Consider the following 22,678-nt stretch of genomic DNA (forward strand, 5'->3'; position numbering starts at 1 on the left):
AGAGGATTATCTCCACCGTCGAGGGGTGGTACCGGGGGCGGGTCGCACTGTGGCAGGAGGGGTGGTACCGAGGGAGGGTCGCGCTGTGGCAGGAGGGGTGGTACTGAAGGGGGGGTCGCACTGTGGTGGGAGGGGTGGTACCGAGGGGGGGGGTCGCACTGTGGTGGGAGGGGTGGTACCGAGGGTGGGTCACACTGTAGGAGGGGTGGTACCGAGGGAGAGTCACACTGTGGGAGGGGTGGTACCGAGGGAGAGTCACACTGTGGGAGGGGTGGTACCGAGGGAGGGTCGCACTGTGGGAGGGGTGGTACCGAGGGAGGGTCGCACTGTGGCGGGAGGGGTGGTACTGAAGGGGGGGTCGCACTGTGGTGGGAGGGGTGGTACCGAAGGGGGGGTTGCACTGTGGCGGGAGGGGTGGTACCGAGGGGGGGGTTGCACTGTGGTGGGAGGGGTGGTACCGAGGGGGGGGGTTGCACTGTGGTGGGAGGGGTGGTGCCGAGGGGGTGGGGGTCGCACTGAGTTGGGAGGGGTGGTACCGAAGGGGGGGTTGCACTGTGGTGGGAGGGGTGGTACCGAGGGAGGGTCGCACTGTGGTGCCGAGGGGGGGGGTCGCACTGTGGCGGGAGGGGTGGTACCGAAGGGGGGGTTGCACTGTGGTGGGAGGGGTGGTACCGAGGGGGGGGGGTTGCACTGTGGTGGGAGGGGTGGTGCCGAGGGGGTGGGGGTCGCACTGAGTTGGGAGGGGTGGTACCGAAGGGGGGGTTGCACTGTGGTGGGAGGGGTGGTACCGAAGGGGGGGTTGCACTGTGGTGGGAGGGGTGGTACCGACTGTGGTGGGGGGGGGGTTTGCACTGTGGTGGGAGGGGTGGTGCCGAGGGGGTGGGGGTCGCACTGTGGTGGGAGGGGTGGTACCGAAGGGGGGGTTGCACTGTGGTGGGAGGGGTGGTGCCGAGGGGGTGGGGGTCGCACTGAGTTGGGAGGGGTGGTACCGAAGGGGGGGTTGCACTGTGGTGGGAGGGGTGGTACCGAGGGAGGGTCGCACTGTGGTGCCGAGGGGGGGGGGTCGCACTGTGGCGGGAGGGGTGGTACCGAAGGGGGGGTTGCACTGTGGTGGGAGGGGTGGTACCGAGGGGGGGGGTTTGCACTGTGGTGGGAGGGGTGGTGCCGAGGGGGTGGGGGTCGCACTGTGGTGGGAGGGGTGGTACCGAAGGGGGGGTTGCACTGTGGTGGGAGGGGTGGTGCCGAGGGGGTGGGGGTCGCACTGTGGTGGGAGGGGTGGTACCGAGGGTGGGTCACACTGTGGGAGGGGCGGTACCGAGGGAGGGTCACTGTGGGAGGGGTGGTACCGAGGGAGGGTCACACTGTGGGGAGGGGTGGTGCCGAGGGGGGGGGTCGCACTGTGGTGGGAGGGGTGGTACTGAAGGGGGGGTCGCACTGTGGTGGGAGGGGTGGTACTGAGGGGGGGGTCGCACTGTGGTGGTGGGAGGGGTGGTCGCACTGTGGCGGGAGGGGTGGTACCGAAGGGGGGGTTGCACTGTGGTGGGAGGGGTGGTACCGAGGGGGGGGGTTGCACTGTGGTGGGAGGGGTGGTGCCGAGGGGGTGGGGGTCGCACTGTGGTGGGAGGGGTGGTGCCGAGGGGGTGGGGGTCGCACTGTGGTGGGAGGGGTGGTATCGAGGGGGGGGTCGCACTGTGGTGGGAGGGGTGGTATCGAGGGGGGGTCGCACTGTGGTGGGAGGGGTGGTACCGAGGGAGGGTCGCACTGTGGTGCCGAGGGGGGGGGTCGCACTGTGGCGGGAGGGGTGGTACCGAAGGGGGGGTTGCACTGTGGTGGGAAGGGTGGTACCGAGGGAGGGTCACACTGTGGGGGGGGTGGTACCGAGGGTCACACCGTGGGAGGTGTGGTACTGAGGGAGGGTCACACTGAGGGAGGTGCGGTACCGAGGGAGGGTCACGCTGTGGGGAGGGGTGGTACCGAGGGAGGGTCGCACTGTGGTGCCGAGGGGGGGGGTCGCAATGTGGCGGGAGGGGTGGTGCCGAGGGGGGGGGTCGCACTGTGGTGGGAGGGGTGGTACCGAAGGTGGGGTTGCACTGTGGTGGGAGGGGTGGTGCCGAGGGGGTGGGGGTCGCACTGTGGTGGGAGGGGTGGTACCGAGGGTGGGTCACACTGTGGGAGGGGCGGTACCGAGGGAGGGTCACTGTGGGAGGGGTGGTACCGAGGGAGGGTCACACTGTGGGGAGGGGTGGTGCCAAGGGGGGGGGTCGCACTGTGGTGGGAGGGGTGGTACTGAAGGGGGGGTCGCACTGTGGTGGGAGGGGTGGTACTGAGGGGGGGGTCGCACTGTGGTGGGAGGGGTGGTCGCACTGTGGCGGGAGGGGTGGTACCGAAGGGGGGGTTGCACTGTGGTGGGAGGGGTGGTACCGAGGGGGGGGTTGCACTGTGGTGGGAGGGGTGGTGCCGAGGGGGTGGGGGTCGCACTGTGGTGGGAGGGGTGGTGCCGAGGGGGTGGGGGTCGCACTGTGGTGGGAGGGGTGGTATCGAGGGGGGAGTCGCACTGTGGTGGGAGGGGTGGTATCGAGGGGGGGGTCGCACTGTGGTGGGAGGGGTGGTACCGAGGGAGGGTCGCACTGTGGTGCCAAGGGGGGGGGGTCACACTGTGGCGGGAGGGGTGGTACCGAAGGGGGGGTTGCACTGTGGTGGGAAGGGTGGTACCGAGGGAGGGTCACACTGTGGGGGGGGTGGTACCGAGGGTCACACCGTGGGAGGTGTGGTACTGAGGGAGGGTCACACTGAGGGAGGTGCGGTACCGAGGGAGGGTCACGCTGTGGGGAGGGGTGGTACCGAGGGAGGGTCGCACTGTGGTGCCGAGGGGGGGGGTCGCAATGTGGCGGGAGGGGTGGTGCCGAGGGGGGGGGTCGCACTGTGGTGGGAGGGGTGGTGCCGAGGGGGGGGGTTTGCACTGTGGTGGGAGGGGTGGTGCCGAGGGGGGGGTCGCACTGTGGTGGGAGGGGTGGTGCCGAGGGGGGGGTCGCACTGTGGTGGGAGGGGTGGTACCGAGGGGCGGGTCGCACTGTGGTGGGAGGGGTGGTGCCGAGGGGGGGGTCGCACTGTGGTGGGAGGGGTGGTGCCGAGGGGCGGTCGCACTGTGGTGGGAGGGGTGGTGCCGAGGGGGGGGGTTGCACTGTGGTGGGAGGGGTGGTACCGAGGGGCGGGTCACACTGTGGTGGGAGGGGTAATGTTGCTCCAGCTGGTTGGGCTGTTCTCTGTACAGTGATCTCTGAGAAGTACATACTGTAAGACATGAAACACAGACCCATCCCAATTGTGAGCTTCCCTCAGTGCAAAAATAGTTAAGTTAGTCAACTGTGGCCTTCTGTGGGATCTTGCTGTGCACAGATTGCTTGCCTGTGGCATTCTGCTGGCTGTGAGTGTCAGCTGGCACGCTGGCCTGTGTGGAAGAATGCTGGCGTAGTCTTTGATTGCTGTGTTTATTTAACACCTTCTCCCCCAGCAAACATTATCAATGACCTTTCCTGAACTTGGCAACAGACCCGCAACATTGACATCAGACTTTACTACCGCCTCGGGGACATTAAAGAGAAGTGTAAAATAACACAGCAGATCATCGACCTTTTCAGCTGTTAATGTGGGTGAGAATGTGTATGTCAGAGTAAACAGCTGGTTCTGGGCCAAGTAGAGGGGTTGACAGTAGGGGTTAGATTGAACAACAGGCACACATAGTGTGGTGGACCAATCTCTGCCTTGCGGAGTCCAAGCAACACCACCTCTTGCTTCCCGCTTGAACAGGACCCCAGTATCAACTCAACTCTGTACATCTCCCATGCACTGCCACCAAACTCACCCCATACTGCTCGATTCTACCTACTGCCCAAGATCCACGAACCTGACCACCTGAATAGGCCCATTACCTCTGCCCCTTCCTGCCCCACTGAACTCGTGTCCGTATACCTTGACTCCATTTTGTCCTGCTTCGTTCAGTCCCTTCCCACCTGCCTGTGTGACACTCCACACAGTCTCCATCAAAGTCCAAGAAGAAAGTTATTATCCTTATGCTACCCTGAGATTCAGTCACTTTCGGTTCCCTGCCATGTGGCAGTGAATAACTCTTCTTCAGCCAATATTACAGGGGGGTTGTCTGCTGATTAGCAAGTTCTTTTGATGGAGGGGTGGGCGTCGGAGTGCTCTGACTGTACACCAGGAGTGTGACTGTGAACATGTTGAGGTATGCAGGAGTGGTAACCCTCATTGCCAACACTGTCAGGACAGGATGGGGGTATGACTGTCTGTGCATTCATCCTGTGTCTCCTCGCTGCAGGTTATTTATAAAGTTCTGGATCCAGCTGTCAAAGTGGATGATCCCTACAGCCTGGAAATTCAAGGTGACCCGGAGAGATCTTTCTACCGGACAGATCAATGCTCTGTGGCTTGGTAACATTCATTTCACAGCTGCCCAATCACACTGGCAGGAGTCCAGTGTAACAGCTTGTACACAAGGAGGTGATCCCGGGACGAGTCTCTGCACTGACATCAGCCCCAACCCTTTGGATGAGGTTCTCATCGGCAGAGAAGTAGATTGGCTGTCGTTGGGTTGGGTTTGGATTTGGACTGGGCGTAACAATCTGGTTGTACTTTATGACCTATCATGTCCGAACCTCACCTCTCAGTCATTCTGTTTCTGGAGTGGAGAGTTCCAGCTGTTTGACCTCCTCTGGCTGTTTGACCTTCTCTTCTATCTGATTGACCTTGCCCTCTGGCTGTTTGACCTTCTCTTCTATCTGATTGACCTTGCCCTCTGGCTGTTTGACCTTTCCCTCTGTCTATGTGACTCTTTGCAGCTTTTCAAACTTGCAGCCTCTCAGTTCTGGCATTATCACTGATTAGTTCTTGCAGGGCTCGATGGTATTCAACTCTCCCAGCAAGATCTGGCCCCACTGCATGGGCACAATTAACCTTTGTGACCCTCACCACGGTAATGACACCAGAGGCCTGTTGGCTGTTCGTTTGCTGTCTGTCTCACTCCCACCAGCACCCTTCATTTATCACCGTTTTGATCAGATTCGGATTCCGATTGATTTCTCGTATGTACATCGAAACATACGGTGAAGTGTCATTTGTGTTCACAACCAACACACCCAAGGATATGCTGGGGCAGCCTGCAAGTGTCACCACACACTCTGGTGCCAGTATAACATGCCTGCAAAATAGAAAATACTGGAAATCCCCAGAGCAAAGTACATTTTCCAATTCTGTCATGAAACCCCTTCTTCGATCTTCTTCCATTCATGCCCCAGCTCACGCTTTCAGAAACGTCTGGTCCAGCAGCTAAATTGCTATGGTATGGAAGTCTGTGGACAAAGTGTTGATAAAGGGTCCAGTATGGCTAAGCATGGTGGTCAGCACTGGTGTGCAAGGACACAGGGCCTGTCTCTGGGCTGTCCAGCTTTCTGACAGTGACCAGCTGCAGGAGGGCGTCCTTCTCCTCCCTGCTCCTGCATAGCCGACCGACTCAGGGACCCACCCGGGATCTGGAGGGGTCCACCGAGAGGTGGAACCTGCATATGGCCCAGACGTAGAGAGAGAGGGACAGGGCACGGAGTTTATTGAATTATATTTGGGTTTATAGTCACTGTATATGGCTCAGATGTAGAGAGAGAGGGACAGGGCACGGAGTTTACTGAACCATGTTTGGGTTCATTATCACTGACATATCGTTACATTTGCTCTTTTGTGGAAGAAGTACAGTGTAAGACATATCAAAAACTGGAAGTTACAATAAGAAATATTAAAAACAGAGTGCAAATACAGAGCCAAATGGTGAGGTAGTGTCCACTGGTTCATTGTCCCTGCAGACTCTGATAGTGGAGGGGAAAAAGGTGGCCCTGACACACTGAGTGTGTGTCTTTAGGCTCCTGTACTTCCCCTGTAATGTTAGTAATGAGGGGAGGGCACGTCCTGGGTGGTGAGGGCCCTTAATGATGGAAGCCACCCTTCCTGAGACATCACCTCTGAAGATATCCTCGATGGTAGGGAGGATTGTGCCCAGGAAGCAGTGCACGGCTCACGCCCCCCCCTCCACCAATCGCCCCCGCTCCCGATCGTCCGGTCTCTGATCTCCCACCCCACAATCGCCCATCTTCTGATCTCCCCACCTCCACCAATCGCCCACCCTCTGATCTCCCCACCTCCACCAATCGCCCACCCTCTGATCTCCCCACCTCCACCAATCGCCCACCCTCTGATCTCCCCACCTCCACCAATCGCCCACCCTCTGATCTCCCCACCTCCACCAATCGCCCACCCTCTGATCTCCCCACCTCCACCAATCGCCCACCCTCTGATCTCCCCACCTCCACCAATCGCCCACCCTCTGATCTCCCCACCTCCACCAATCGCCCACCCTCTGATCTCCCCACCTCCACCAATCGCCCACCCTCTGATCTCCCCACCTCCACCAATCGCCCACCCTCTGATCTCCCCACCTCCACCAATCGCCCACCCTCTGATCTCCCCACCTCCACCAATCGCCCACCCTCTGATCTCCCCACCTCCACCAATCGCCCACCCTCTGATCTCCCCACCTCCACCAATCGCCCACCCTCTGATCTCCCCACCTCCACCAATCGCCCACCCTCTGATCTCCCCACCTCCACCAATCGCCCACCCTCTGATCTCCCCACCTCCACCAATCGCCCACCCTCTGATCTCCCCACCTCCACCAATCGCCCACCCTCTGATCTCCCCACCTCCACCAATCGCCCCCCCTCTGATCTCCCCCCCTCTGATCTCCCCCCCTCTGATCTCCCCCCCTCTGATCTCCCCCCCTGATCTCCCCCCCCCTGATCTCCCCCCCCTGATCTCCCCCCCCTGATCTCCCCCCCCCTGATCTCCCCCCCCCTGATCTCCCCCCTGATCTCCCCCCCTGATCCCCCCCCTGATCTCCCCCCCTGATCTCCCCCCTGATCTCCCCCCCCTGATCTCCCCCCCTCTGATCTCCCCCCCTGATCTCCCCCCTCTGATCTCCCCCCCCTGATCTCCCCCCCTCTGATCTCCCCCCTCTGATCTCCCCCCCTCTGATCTCCCCCCCTCTGATCTCCCCCCTGATCGCCCCCCCTGATCGCCCCCCCTCTGATCTCCCCCCCTGATCGCCCCCCCTCTGATCTCCCCCCCTGATCGCCCCCCCTCTGATCTCCCCCCCTCTGATCTCCCCCCCTGATCGCCCCCCCTCTGATCTCCCCCCCTGATCGCCCCCCCTCTGATCTCCCCCCTGATCGCCCCCCCTCTGATCTCCCCCCCTCTGATCTCCCCCCTGATCGCCCCCCCTGATCGCCCCCCCTCTGATCTCCCCCCCTGATCGCCCCCCCTGATCGCCCCCCCTCTGATCTCCCCCCCTCTGATCTCCCCCCCTCTGATCTCCCCCCCTCTGATCTCCCCCCCTCTGATCTCCCCCCCTGATCGCCCCCCCCTATCGCCCCCCCCTGATCGCCCCCCCTCTGATCTCCCCCCCTCTGATCTCCCCCCTCTGATCTCCCCCCTCTGATCTCCCCCCTCTGATCTCCCCCCCTCTGATCTCCCCCCTCTGATCTCCCCCCTCTGATCTCCCCCCTCTGATCTCCCCCCCTGATCGCCCCCCCTCTGATCTCCCCCCCTCTGATCTCCCCCCTCTGATCTCCCCCCCTCTGATCTCCCCCCCTGATCGCCCCCCCTCTGATCGCCCCCCCTCTGATCTCCCCCCCTCTGATCTCCCCCCCTCTGATCTCCCCCCCTCTGATCTCCCCCCCTCTGATCGCCCCCCCTCTGATCTCCCCCCCTCTGATCTCCCCCCCTCTGATCTCCCCCCCTCTGATCTCCCCCCCTGATCGCCCCCCCTCTGATCTCCCCCCTCTGATCTCCCCCCCTCTGATCTCCCCCCCTCTGATCTCCCCCCCTCTGATCTCCCCCCCTGATCGCCCCCCCTCTGATCTCCCCCCCTGATCGCCCCCCCTCTGATCTCCCCCCCTCTGATCTCCCCCCCTCTGATCTCCCCCCTCTGATCTCCCCCCCCCGATCTCCCCCCCCGATCTCCCCCCCCCGATCTCCCCCCCCCGATCTCCCCCCCTGATCTCCCCCCCTGATCTCCCCCCCTGATCTCCCCCCCCTGATCTCCCCCCTGATCTCCCCCCCTGATCTCCCCCCTCTGATCTCCCCCCCCTGATCTCCCCCCCTCTGATCTCCCCCCCCTGATCTCCCCCCCTCTGATCTCCCCCCCTCTGATCTCCCCCCCTCTGATCTCCCCCCTGATCGCCCCCCCTGATCGCCCCCCCTCTGATCTCCCCCCCTGATCGCCCCCCCTCTGATCTCCCCCCCTGATCGCCCCCCCTCTGATCTCCCCCCCTCTGATCTCCCCCCCTCTGATCTCCCCCCCTGATCGCCCCCCCTCTGATCTCCCCCCCTGATCGCCCCCCCTCTGATCTCCCCCCCTGATCGCCCCCCCTCTGATCTCCCCCCCTGATCGCCCCCCCTCTGATCTCCCCCCCTCTGATCTCCCCCCCTGATCGCCCCCCCTGATCGCCCCCCCTCTGATCTCCCCCCCTGATCGCCCCCCCTGATCGCCCCCCCTCTGATCTCCCCCCTCTGATCTCCCCCCCTCTGATCTCCCCCCCTCTGATCTCCCCCCCCTGATCGCCCCCCCCTGATCGCCCCCCCTCTGATCTCCCCCCCTCTGATCTCCCCCCTCTGATCTCCCCCCTCTGATCTCCCCCCTCTGATCTCCCCCCCTCTGATCTCCCCCCCTCTGATCTCCCCCCTCTGATCTCCCCCCTCTGATCTCCCCCCCTGATCGCCCCCCCTCTGATCTCCCCCCCTCTGATCTCCCCCCCTCTGATCTCCCCCCCTCTGATCTCCCCCCCTGATCGCCCCCCCTCTGATCGCCCCCCCTCTGATCTCCCCCCCTCTGATCTCCCCCCCTCTGATCTCCCCCCCTCTGATCTCCCCCCCTGATCGCCCCCCCTCTGATCTCCCCCCCTGATCGCCCCCCCTCTGATCTCCCCCCCTCTGATCTCCCCCCCTCTGATCTCCCCCCTCTGATCTCCCCCCCCCGATCTCCCCCCCCCGATCTCCCCCCCCCGATCTCCCCCCCCCGATCTCCCCCCCCCCGATCTCCCCCCCCCTGATGATCTCCCCCCCCTGATCTCCCCCCCCTGATCTCCCCCCCCTGATCTCCCCCCCTGATCTCCCCCCCTGATCTCCCCCCCCTGATCTCCCCCCCTGATCTCCCCCCCTGATCTCCCCCCCCTGATCTCCCCCCCCTGATCTCCCCCCCCTGATCTCCCCCCCTCTGATCTCCCCCCCCCTGATCTCCCCCCCCTGATCTCCCCCCCCTGATCTCCCCCCCCTCTGATCTCCCCCCCTCTGATCTCCCCCCTCCTCTGATCTCCCCCCTCCTCTGATCTCCCCCCTCTGATCTCCCCCCTCTGATCTCCCCCCTCTGATCTCCCCCCCTCTGATCTCCCCCCCCTCTGATCTCCCCCCCTCTGATCTCCCCCCCCTCTGATCTCCCCCCCCTCTGATCTCCCCCCTCTGATCTCCCCCCCCTCTGATCTCCCCCCCTCTGATCTCCCCCCTCTGATCTCCCCCCTCTGATCTCCCCCCTCTCTGATCTCCCCTCCCTCATCTCCCCTCCCTCAGATCTCCCCTCCCTCAATCGCCCACCCCTCAATCGCCCACCCCTCTGATCTCCCACCCTCTGATCTCCCACCCTCTGATCTCCCAACCCCCGATCGCCCACCCTCTGATCTCCCAACCCCCGATCGCCCACCCTCTGATCTCCCAACCCCCGATCGCCCACCCTCTGATCTCCCAACCCCCGATCGCCCACCCTCTGATCTCCCAACCCCCGATCGCCCACCCTCTGATCTCCCAACCCCCGATCGCCCACCCTCTGATCTCCCAACCCCCGATCGCCCACCCTCTGATCTCCCAACCCCCGATCGCCCACCCTCTGATCTCCCAACCCCCGATCGCCCACCCTCTGATCTCCCAACCCCCGATCGCCCACCCTCTGATCTCCCAACCCCCGATCGCCCACCCTCTGATCTCCCAACCCCCGATCGCCCACCCTCTGATCGCCCAACCTGATCGCCCACCCTCTGATCTCCCAACCCCCGATCGCCCACCCTCTGATCTCCCAACCCCCGATCGCCCACCCTCTGATCTCCCAACCCCCGATCGCCCACCCTCTGATCGCCCACCCTCTGATCTCCCAACCCCCGATCGCCCACCCTCTGATCTCCCAACCCCCGATCGCCCACCCTCTGATCTCCCAACCCCCGATCGCCCACCCTCTGATCTCCCAACCCCCGATCGCCCACCCTCTGATCTCCCAACCCCCGATCGCCCACCCTCTGATCTCCCAACCCCCGATCGCCCACCCTCTGATCTCCCAACCCCCGATCGCCCACCCTCTGATCTCCCAACCCCCGATCGCCCATCTTCTGATCTCCCAACCCCCGATCGCCCACCCTCTGATCTCCCAACCCCCGATCGCCCACCCTCTGATCGCCCACCCTCTGATCTCCCAACCCCCGATCGCCCACCCTCTGATCTCCCAACCCCCGATCGCCCACCCTCTGATCTCCCAACCCCCGATCGCCCACCCTCTGATCTCCCAACCCCCGATCGCCCACCCTCTGATCTCCCAACCCCCGATCGCCCACCCTCTGATCTCCCAACCCCCGATCGCCCACCCTCTGATCTCCCAACCCCTGATCGCCCACCCTCTGATCTCCCAACCCCCGATCGCCCACCCTCTGATCTCCCAACCCCCGATCGCCCACCCTCTGATCTCCCAACCCCCGATCGCCCACCCTCTGATCTCCCAACCCCCGATCGCCCACCCTCTGATCTCCCAACCCCCGATCGCCCACCCTCTGATCTCCCAACCCCCGATCGCCCACCCTCTGATCTCCCAACCCCCGATCGCCCACCCTCTGATCTCCCAACCCCCGATCGCCCATCTTCTGATCTCCCAACCCCCGATCGCCCACCCTCTGATCTCCCAACCCCCGATCGCCCACCCTCTGATCTCCCAACCCCCGATCGCCCACCCTCTGATCTCCCAACCCCCGATCGCCCACCCTCTGATCTCCCAACCCCCGATCGCCCACCCTCTGATCTCCCAACCCCCGATCGCCCACCCTCTGATCTCCCAACCCCCGATCGCCCACCCTCTGATCTCCCAACCCCCGATCGCCCACCCTCTGATCTCCCAACCCCCGATCGCCCACCCTCTGATCGCCCACCCTCTGATCTCCCAACCCCCGATCGCCCACCCTCTGATCTCCCAACCCCCGATCGCCCACCCTCTGATCTCCCAACCCCCGATCGCCCACCCTCTGATCTCCCAACCCCCGATCGCCCACCCTCTGATCTCCCAACCCCCGATCGCCCACCCTCTGATCGCCCACCCTCTGATCTCCCAACCCCCGATCGCCCACCCTCTGATCTCCCAACCCCCGATCGCCCACCCTCTGATCTCCCAACCCCCGATCGCCCACCCTCTGATCTCCCAACCCCCGATCGCCCACCCTCTGATCTCCCAACCCCCGATCGCCCACCCTCTGATCTCCCAACCCCCGATCGCCCACCCTCTGATCTCCCAACCCCCGATCTCCCAACCCCCGATCGCCCACCCTCTGATCTCCCAACCCCCGATCGCCCACCCTCTGATCTCCCAACCCCCGATCGCCCACCCTCTGATCTCCCAACCCCTGATCGCCCACCCTCTGATCTCCCAACCCCCGATCGCCCACCCTCTGATCTCCCAACCCCCGATCGCCCACCCTCTGATCTCCCAACCCCCGATCGCCCACCCTCTGATCTCCCAACCCCCGATCGCCCACCCTCTGATCTCCCAACCCCCGATCGCCCACCCTCTGATCTCCCAACCCCTGATCGCCCACCCTCTGATCTCCCAACCCCCGATCGCCCACCCTCTGATCTCCCAACCCCCGATCGCCCATCTTCTGATCTCCCAACCCCCGATCGCCCACCCTCTGATCTCCCAACCCCCGATCGCCCACCCTCTGTTCTCCCAACCCCCGATTGCCCACCCTCTGATCTCCCAACCCCCGATCGCCCACCCTCTGATCTCCCAACCCCCGATCGCCCACCCTCTGATCTCCCAACCCCCGATCGCCCACCCTCTGATCTCCCAACCCCCGATCGCCCACCCTCTGATCTCCCAACCCCCGATCGCCCACCCTCTGATCGCCCACCCTCTGATCTCCCAACCCCCGATCGCCCACCCTCTGATCTCCCAACCCCCGATCGCCCATCTTCTGATCTCCCAACCCCCGATCGCCCACCCTCTGATCTCCCAACCCCCGATCGCCCACCCTCTGATCTCCCAACCCCCGATCGCCCACCCTCTGATCTCCCAACCCCCGATCGCCCACCCTCTGATCTCCCAACCCCCGATCGCCCACCCTCTGATCTCCCAACCCCCGATCGCCCACCCTCTGATCGCCCACCCTCTGATCTCCCAACCCCCGATCGCCCACCCTCTGATCTCCCAACCCCCGATCGCCCACCCTCTGATCTCCCAACCCCCGATCGCCCATCTTCTGATCTCCCCACCCCCGATCTCCCAACCTCTGATCTCCCAACCCCCGATCGCCCACCCTCTGATCTCCCACCCCTCAATCACCCATCTTCTGATCTCCCACCCCTCAATCACCCATCTTCTGATCTCCCACCCCTCAATCACCCACCCTCTGATCTCCCACCCCTCAATCACCCATCTTCTGATCTTCCCACCTCCACCAATCGACCACCTCCCTGATCGCCCACCCTCTGATCTCCCACCCCCCGATCGCCCATCTTCTGATCTCCCCACCTCCACCAATCGATCCCCCCGATTGCCCACCCTCTGATTTCCCACCCATCCATTGCCCATCTTCTGATCTCCCACCCATCCATTGCCCATCTTCTGATCTCCCCCCGATCACCCACCCTCTGATCACCCACCCCTCAATCGCCCATCTTCTGATCTCCCCCCGCCAATCACCCACCCTTTGATCTCCCCAGACCCCGAACACCCACCCTCTGATCTCCCATCTCCTCAATCACCCATCTTCTGATCTCCCCACCTCCACCTGCAGATCTGCTGAGGATTACGAACTTAAGGATCCACTTGACCAAGCTGCACACGCTGGGTGACAACCTGCTGGACAGGCGGCCGGAGGTCTTGCAGAAGTATTATTATGCAATCTACGAGTTGGTGCTGCGGGGAAGCTGCTTCTGCTACGGCCACGCCTCCGAATGCTCCCCTGTGGCAGGGGTCCAACGAGGCGTGCTGGGAATGGTAAGATCCCACTGACCAGTTGCTGTGCGCCTGTTTGGTCTTCATACGGCTCAGGGTGTTGAGCTCTCCCTCGTCAGCATGGCACCCAGACTGGCACCCCAGGGTGTCACCAGGGCTGCTGGAGGTGGGCGAATACAGGAGTACTAACAGTATGAGATGTTCGGGTCTAATCACAAATGAGAGAAAATCTGCAGATGCTGGAAATCCAGAGCAACACACACACAAAATGCTGGAGGAACTCAGCAGGCCGGGCAGCATCTATGGAAATGAATAAACAGTCAACCTTTCAGGCCGAGACCCTTCTTCACAACTGGAAAGGAAGGGAGGAAGAAGCCAGAATAAGAGGTGGGAGAGGGGAAGGAGTACAAGCTGGGAGGTGATAAGTGAGACCAGGGGAGGAGGTGAGGTGGGTGGGTGGAGGAGGGGGATTAATTAAGAAGCTGAGAGGTGATGGGTGGAAAGGTAAAGGGCTGGAGAAGAAGGATTCTGATAGGAGAGGAGAGTGGACCACGGGAGAAATGGAAGGAGGTGAGGAACCCGAGGGAGGTGATGTGCAGGTGAGGAGAAGAGAAGGAGAGAGTTGGAGGGAATCTACTGTCCTTACCTGCACTGGAGACCCAATGTGGCCAACTCTAGGCGTCTCCTCAGCCCAGGGGCTCCTGTGGATGAACAGTAGATGCTGGCATTGCCTCTACTGTCTACCTCCCAGAGTCAGAGTTCAATGTAAATTTATTATCCAACTACATTTATGTCACCATGTACAACCCGGAGATTCACTTTCTTGTGGGCGTACACAGTAGATAGAAAGAAACACAATAGAATCAATGAAATAAAGACACACAGCCCATGTGTAACAACCAACACATTGTGTAAATACAAAAAAAGAAAAAGAAAACAATAATCATTAATAAATAAGTAATACATACTGAGATTATCAGTTGTCGACTCCTTGAACAGGAGTCCGTAGCTTCTGGAATCAGTTCAGTGTTGAGGTGAGTGAAGAGAGCCACATCGGTTCAGGAGACAGGTGGTTGAGAGGTGATGACTGTCAGCACAGTGCAGAACCCTTGGCCCATCTGAAATAGACACACCAGATTCGGAAGATGCTGGAAATCCAGAGCTACATAGAAATCCAGAACTACATAGACTAAAAGCTGTCTACAAGAAGGGTCAGAGCCGTCTCTATTTCCTGAGGAGACTGAGGTCCTTTAACATCTGTCGGACGATGCTGAGGATGTTCTACGAGTCTGTGGTGGCCAGTGTGATCATGTTTGCTATTGTGTGCTGGGGCAGCAGGCTGAGGGTAGCAGACACCAACAGAATCAACAAACTCATTCGTAAGGCCAGTGATGTTGTGGGGATGGAACTGGACTCTCTGACGGTGGTGTCTGAAAAGAGGATGCTGTCCAAGTTGCATGCCATCTTGGACAATGTCTCCCATCCACTACATAATGTACTGGGTGGGCACAGGAGTACATTCAGCCAGAGACTCATTCCACCGAGATGCAACACAGAGCGTCATAGGAAGTCATTCCTGCCTGTGGCCATCAAACTTTACAAATCCTCAGACACCCTGAGCCAATAGGCTGGTCCTCGACTTATTTCATAATTTACTGGCATAATTTACATATTACTATTTAACTATTTATGGTTCTATTACTACTTATTATTATGATGCAACTGTAACGAAAACCAATTTCCTCCGGGATCAATGAAGTATGACTCTGACTATGACTAGGAACTCAGAGTCAGTGGAGGACTGAAATGTTGATTGTTCATTCCCCTCCACAGATACCGCCTGACACACTGAATTCCTCCAGCTTTTTGTGCGTGTCGCTCTCATCAAAGCTCATCCCATTTACCCATATCCCTCAAAATCTTCTCAGTCACGTATCAGTCCCAGGGTCTTTTAAATGTTGTTAGCATATTTGTCTGAACCACTTCATTGGCAGCTCATTTCATACACTGACCACCTTCTGGGTGAAGGTGTTGTCCCACAGGTTCCTTTTAAAGTTCAAGGTAATTTAATAATATAATCTAATCTAATTTTTATTATCAAAGTACATATATGTCACCAAATACAACCCTGAGATTCATTTTCTGTGGGTACACTCAGCAAATCGATAGAGTTGTGACTGTAACAGGATCAGTGAAAGATCAACCAGAGTGCAGAAGACAACAAACTGTGCAAATGCAAATATAAATAAATAGGAATAAATAACAACATGAAATAAGAAGACAAAGAGCCCTTAAAGTGAGATCGTTGGCTGTGGGAACATCTCAATGAATGGGCAAGTGAGCAGTTATCCCCTTTGTTCAAGAGCCTGATGGTTGAGGGGTAGTAACTGTTCCTGAACCCTGTGACGTGAGTCCTGGGGCTCCTGTACCTTCTACCTGATGGCAGAGGTGAGAAAAGATCATGGCCTGGGTGGAGAGGGTCTTTGATGATGATTAAATCTCCCCATCTCACCTTAAAGCTGTTCCCTCTGGTTCTCGATTCCACAAATCTGTGAAAAAGACTGAGTGTTCGCCATACCCCTTGTGATTTTACACATTCAGCGAATCAGTGACTGTATTTAAAACATCTCAGAAGAAGTCCCTTGGCTGTGGAACACTCTCATTAACTGATGCAATGACCCTGCACTGGGGAATAACCACAGCAGAGTACATACAGTGCACCCAGACCTGACCTGACCTGACCAGCTCGATATCTGTCCGTAAAGGAACCTCTGCCAACTGCTCAGAACTATACAGACAGAATTTCTCTCTACATTTACGTTTCTCGGGCAAACAAGACATCGCAGTTATCCACCGATTCGTAAGAAGATCGTAGATCTGTCGAAGATGCCACCCAAGTTGATAGGGTGGTTAAGAAGGCTTATGGTGCGATGGCTTTTATTAGTCGGGGGATTGAGGTCAAGAGCCGTGAGGTAAAGTTGCAGCTCTATAAAACTCTGGTTAGGCCACACTGAGAATATTGTGTTCAGTTCTGGCTGCCTCATTATAGGAAGGATGTGAAAGCTTTAGAGAAGGTCTCCACTCTCTACTGCCTGTTCTGCTGCTGGTGCGTGGGGCAGCAATGAAGGTCTCCCATCTCTGCTGGTGTTTGGGGCTTCCTTCATCATGTCAGTAGTCCAGTTTTCGCTGCTGTCAGTCGTGCAAGTCCCGGGTGGAGACTCAGGAGCAACGTCACACTCAGATGCAGAAGGATTCTTCGTTGCTGCTTCCGTAACAGTTTTGTTTTACCGGTCAGGGTTGTTAGCCCTGAGCAGAACCCCCGAACCTGGAGGACTGGTGGACCACTCTTAGTTTGGCCTTTGCCCTTTGACCTGTTTGGCATAGGTCACCCTACCAAGAGCCAAAGCATGAAGCCCTGACTCCAGCCAACGTAGCTCTCCAGATCATTGAGGAACACCGGCCTCCAAACCCTTCGACAAGGTTCTGGTCCTCTTGGAAGTTAGAGATGGTGCAGAGGAGATTAACCAGGATGCTGCCTGGATTAGAGAGCATGTGTTATGAGGATGGGTTGAGCGAGCTAGGGCTTTTCCCTGCGGAGGGAAGGAGGATGAGAGGTAACGGTGTACACAATGATGAGGCATAGATAGAATGGACTTCCAAAGACTTTTCCCAGAGTGGGGGGGATGTGAGAGGGAGGTTTTTACAGAGTGGTGGGTGTGTGGAACACATGCCAGGGGTGGTGGTAGAGGCAGGAAGAGCTTCTTAGAGAGACACATGGATGATAGAGAAGTGGGGGGATATGTGGGAGGGAAGGGTTAGGTTGATCTTACGGTAGGTTCAAAGGTCGGTACAACAGTGAAGGCCGAAGAGCCTGTACTGTTTGTTCAATGTTCCACTGTCTATGTTTAAGGATAGAAGTCAAAGATTCGTAATCCTCAGCCAAAGTTTAAGAGCAGTGTTGCAATTAGATTTCTGCGATGACTGATCCAAGTCATTTCTTCCTCCGTTCAGATTCACGGCAGATGTATCTGTAAACACAACACCAAAGGATTAAACTGTGAGCAGTGCATGGACTTCTACCACGAGGTGCCCTGGAGACCGGCAAAGGCTGACAATCCACACGCCTGCAAAGGTTTGCACGGTTCCAGCAGCCGGGAGATGATTGTAACCCAGTGCCTGTTGCGTGCTCTCCCTGTCTAATTTGCAAACCGCTCCCACTCTGCCCTGTCTTCACGAACCCCTCGTACCCCTGCCCCGTGTACTGAACTATCCCACCCTTGCCCTCTGTTCATGAAATGCTCCCCGTGTTCTCGAATCACACCCGTCCCATGCTGGACCACTTGTACCCCTGTCTCATGTTCACAAACCGTTCCCCACTTTCACAAATTAGTCCCAACCCAGCCCCGTGTTCATCAACCGTTTATGCCACTCCCCATGTACACGAGTCACTCTCCTCCCCACTCCCCGTGTACACGAGTCACTCCCCCAAACCCCGTGTACATGAGTCACTCCCCCACTCCCCGTGTACACGAGTCACCTCCCCCAAACCCCGTGTACACGAGTCACCTCCCCAAACCCCGTGTACACGAGTCACTCCCCCCTCCCCGTGTACACGAGTCACTCCCCCCTCCCCCGTGTACACGAGTCACTTCCCCCTCCCCCGTGTACACGAGTCACTTCCCCCTCCCCGTGTACACGAGTCACTCCCCCCTCCCCCGTGTACACGAGTCACTCCCCCTCCCCCGTGTACACGAGTCACTTCCCCCAAACCCCGTGTACACGAGTCACCCCACACACCCCCTGTACACGAGTCACTCTCCCCCCACTCCCCATGAACATGAGTCACTCCCCCACTCCCCATGAACATGAGTCACTCCCCCACTCCCCGTGTACACGAGTCACCTCCCCCAAACCCCGTGTACACGAGTCACTCCCCCCTCCCCGTGTACACGAGTCACTCCCCCCTCCCCGTGTACACGAGTCACTCCCCCCTCCCCCGTGTACACGAGTCACTTCCCCCTCCCCCGTGTACACGAGTCACTTCCCCCTCCCCGTGTACACGAGTCACTCCCCCCTCCCCCGTGTACACGAGTCACTTCCCCCAAACCCCGTGTACACGAGTCACCCCACACACCCCCTGTACACGAGTCACTCTCCCCCCACTCCCCATGAACATGAGTCACTCCCCCACTCCCCATGAACATGAGTCACTCCCCCACTCCCCGTGTACACGAGTCACTCTCCTCCCCACTCCAGGTGTACACGAGTCACTCCCCCAAACCCCGTGTACATGAGTCACTCCCCCCTCCCCATGTACACGAGTCACTCTCCCCCCACTCCCCATGTACACGAGTCACTCCCCCACTCCCCGTGTACACGAGTCACTCTCCTCCCGACTCACTGTGTACACAAGTCACTCCCCCAAACCCCGTGTACACGAGTCACTCCCCCTCCCCATGTACACGAGTCACCTCCCCCAAACCCCGTGTACACGAGTCACCTCCCCCCTCCCCGTGTACACGAGTCACTCCCCCCACTCCCCATGTACACGAGTCACTCCCCCACTCCCCGTGTACACGAGTCACTCTCCTCCCCACTCACCGTGTACACGAGTCACTCCCCCAAACCCCATGTACACGAGTCATCCCCCACTCCCCTTCTACACGAGTCACCCCCCACTCCCCTTCTACACGAGTCACTCCCCCACTCCCCGTGTACACGAGTCTCTCCCCCACTCCCCGTGTACACGTTTCACCTCTCCACTCCCGGTGTACACGAGTCACACCCCCCCACTCCCCGTGTACACGAGTCACCTCCCCACTCCCCGTGTACATGAGTCACCCCAAACCCCGTGTACACGAGTCACTCTCCCACTCCCCGTGTACACGAGTCACTTCCCCACTTCCCGTGTACACGAGTCATCCCCCCACTCCCCGTATACACGAGTCTCTCCGCCACTCCCCGTGTACACGAGTCACTCCCCCACTCCCCGTGTACACGCGTCACCTCCCCACTCCCCGTGTACACGAGTCACTCCCCGACTCCCCGTGTACACGAGTCACTCCCCCACTCCCCGTGTACACGAGTCACTCCCCCAAACCCCGTGTACACGAGTCACTTCCCCAGTCCCCGTGTACACGAGTCACCCCCCACACTCCGTGTACACGAGTCACCCCCCCACTCCCCGTGTACACGAGTCACTCCCCATGTACACGAGTCAATCCCCCAAACCCCATGTACACGAGTCATCCCCCACTCCCCTTGTACACGAGTCACTACCCCACTCCCCGTGTACACAGTCACCTCCCCACTCCCCGTGTACACGAGTCACCCCCCCACTCCCCGTGTACACGAGTCACTCCCCCACTCCCCGTGTACACGAGTCACTCTCCTCCCCACTCCAGGTGTACACGAGTCACTCCCCCAAACCCCGTGTACATGAGTCACTCCCCCCTCCCCATGTACACGAGTCACTCTCCCCCCACTCCCCATGTACACGAGTCACTCCCCCACTCCCCGTGTACACGAGTCACTCTCCTCCCGACTCACTGTGTACACAAGTCACTCCCCCAAACCCCGTGTACACGAGTCAATCCCCCCTCCCCATGTACACAAGTCACCTCCCCCAAAACCCGTGTACACGAGTCACCTCCCCCCTCCCCGTGTACATGAGTCACTCTCCCCCCACTCCCCATGTACATGAGTCACTCCCCCACTCCCCGTGTACACGAGTCACTCTCCTCCCCACTCACCGTGTACACGAGTCACTCCCCCAAACCCCATGTACACGAGTCATCCCCCACTCCCCTTCTACACGAGTCACCCCCCACTCCCCTTCTACACGAGTCACTCCCCCACTCCCCGTGTACACGAGTCTCTCCCCCACTCCTCGTGTACACGTTTCACCTCTCCACTCCCCGTGTACACGAGTCACCCCCCCCACTCCCCGTGTACACGAGTCACCTCCCCACTCCCCGTGTACATGAGTCACCCCAAACCCCGTGTACACGAGTCACTCTCCCACTCCCCGTGTACACGAGTCACTTCCCCACTTCCAGTGTACACGAGTCATCCCCCCACTCCCCGTATACACGAGTCTCTCCGCCACTCCCCGTGTACACGAGTCACTCCCCGACTCCCCGTGTACACGAGTCACTCCCCCACTCCCCATGTACACGAGTCACTCCCCCAAACCCCGTGTACACGAGTCACCCCCCACACCCCGTGTACATGAGTCACCCCCCCACTCCCCGTGTACACGAGTCACTCCCCATGTACACGAGTCAATCCCCCAAACCCCATGTACACGAGTCATCCCCCACTCCCCTTGTACACGAGTCACTACCCCACTCCCCGTGTACACGAGTCACCTCCCCACTCCCCGTGTACACGAGTCTCCCCCCCACTCCCCGTGTACACGAGTCACCCCCCCACTCCCCGTGTACACGAGTCACCTCCCCACTCCCCGTGTACACGAGTCACCCCCAAACCCCGTGTACACGAGTCACTCTCCCACTCCCCGTGTACACGAGTCACTTCCCCACACCCCGTGTACACGAGTCACCTCCCCACTCTCCATGTACACGAGTCACCCCCCACACCCCCTGTACACGAGTCACCCCCCCACTCCCCGTGTACACAAGTTACTCTCCCGCCCACTCCCCATGTACAAGAGTCATCCCCCACTCCCCTTGTACACGAGTCACTCCCCCACTCCCCGTGTAGATGAGTCTCTCCCCCACTCCCCGTGTACACGTTTCACCTCTCCACTCCCCGTGTACATGAGTCACCCCCCCCACTCCCCGTGTACACGAGTCACCTCCCCACTCCCCGTGTACATGAGTCACCCCCAAACCCCGTGTACACGAGTCACCCCCCACACCCCGTGTACACGAGTCACCCCCCCACTCCCCGTGTACACGAGTCACTCCCCCACTCCCCGTGTACACGAGTCACTCCCCATGTACACGAGTCAATCCCCCAAACCCCATGTACACGAGTCATCCCCCACTCCCCTTGTACACGAGTCACTACCCCACTCCCCGTGTACACGAGTCACCTCCCCACTCCCCGTGTACACGAGTCACCCCCCCACTCCCCGTGTACACGAGTCACCCCCCCACTCCCCGTGTACACGAGTCACCTCCCCACTCCCCGTGTACACGAGTCACCCCCAAACCCCGTGTACACGAGTCACTCTCCCACTCCCCGTGTACACGAGTCACTTCCCCACACCCCGTGTACACGAGTCACCTCCCCACTCTCCATGTACACGAGTCACCCCCCACACCCCCTGTACACGAGTCACCCCCCCACTCCCCGTGTACACAAGTTACTCTCCCGCCCACTCCCCATGTACAAGAGTCATCCTCCACTCCCCTTGTACACGAGTCACTCCCCCTCTCCCCGTGTAGATGAGTCTCTCCCCCACTCCCCGTGTACACGTTTCACCTCTCCACTCCCCGTGTACACGAGTCACCCCCCCCACTCCCCGTGTACACGAGTCACCTCCCCACTCCCCGTGTACATGAGTCACCCCCAAACCCCGTGTTCACGAGTCACTCTCTGACTCCCCGTGTACACGAGTCACTTCCCCACACCCCGTGTACACGAGTCACCTCCCCACTCTCCATGTACACGAGTCACCACCCACACCCCCTGTACACGAGTCAGCCCCCCCACTCCCCGTGTACACAAGTTACTCTCCCGCCCACTCCCCATGTACATGAGTCACTCCCCCACTTCCCGTGTACACGAGTCACACCCCCTCTCCCCGTGTAAATGAGTCACTTCCCCTCTCCCCATGTACACGAGTCACCACCCACACCCCCTGTACACGAGTCAGCCCCCCCACTCCCCGTGTACACAAGTTACTCTCCCGCCCACTCCCCATGCACACGAGTCACTCCCCCACTTCCCGTGTACACGAGTCACTCCCCCTCTCCCCGTGTACATGAGTCACTTCCCCTCTCCCCATGTACACGAGTCACCCCCCCACTCCCCGTGTACACGAGTCACCCCCCACACCCCCTGTACACGAGTCACCCCCCCACTCCCCGTGTACACAAGTTACTCTCCCGCCCACTCCCCATGTACAAGAGTCATCCCCCACTCCCCTTGTACACGAGTCACTCCCCCACTCCCCGTGTAGATGAGTCTCTCCCCCACTCCCCGTGTACACGTTTCACCTCTCCACTCCCCGTGTACATGAGTCACCCCCCCACTCCCTGTGTACACGAGTCACCTCCCCACTCCCCGTGTACATGAGTCACCCCCAAACCCCGTGTTCACGAGTCACTCTCCGACTCCCCGTGTACACGAGTCACTCCCCCAAACCCCGTGTACACGAGTCACCCCCCA

The 22,678-nt window shown here is 60.1% G+C and overlaps 1 protein-coding gene across 4 annotated transcripts in view; it reads left to right on the top strand.

Annotated features, from left to right (window-relative positions):
• lamb2l (laminin, beta 2-like) overlaps positions 1 to 22,678 on the top strand; it is a 229,022-nt gene that overhangs the window by 83,860 nt on the left and 122,484 nt on the right. For all 4 annotated transcript variants that reach the window (XM_063068278.1, XM_063068280.1, XM_063068277.1 and 1 more), the window contains 3 exons: positions 4,337 to 4,400; positions 13,158 to 13,360; positions 17,330 to 17,450. In XM_063068278.1, coding sequence (XP_062924348.1) covers positions 4,337 to 4,400; positions 13,158 to 13,360; positions 17,330 to 17,450 — 388 coding nt within the window. The remainder of the gene's footprint in view (positions 1 to 4,336; positions 4,401 to 13,157; positions 13,361 to 17,329; positions 17,451 to 22,678) is intronic.

The sequence above is a fragment of the Mobula hypostoma genome, chromosome 15 (genome assembly GCF_963921235.1).
Source record: "Mobula hypostoma chromosome 15, sMobHyp1.1, whole genome shotgun sequence".
Classification (NCBI taxonomy): Eukaryota; Metazoa; Chordata; class Chondrichthyes; order Myliobatiformes; family Myliobatidae; genus Mobula; species Mobula hypostoma.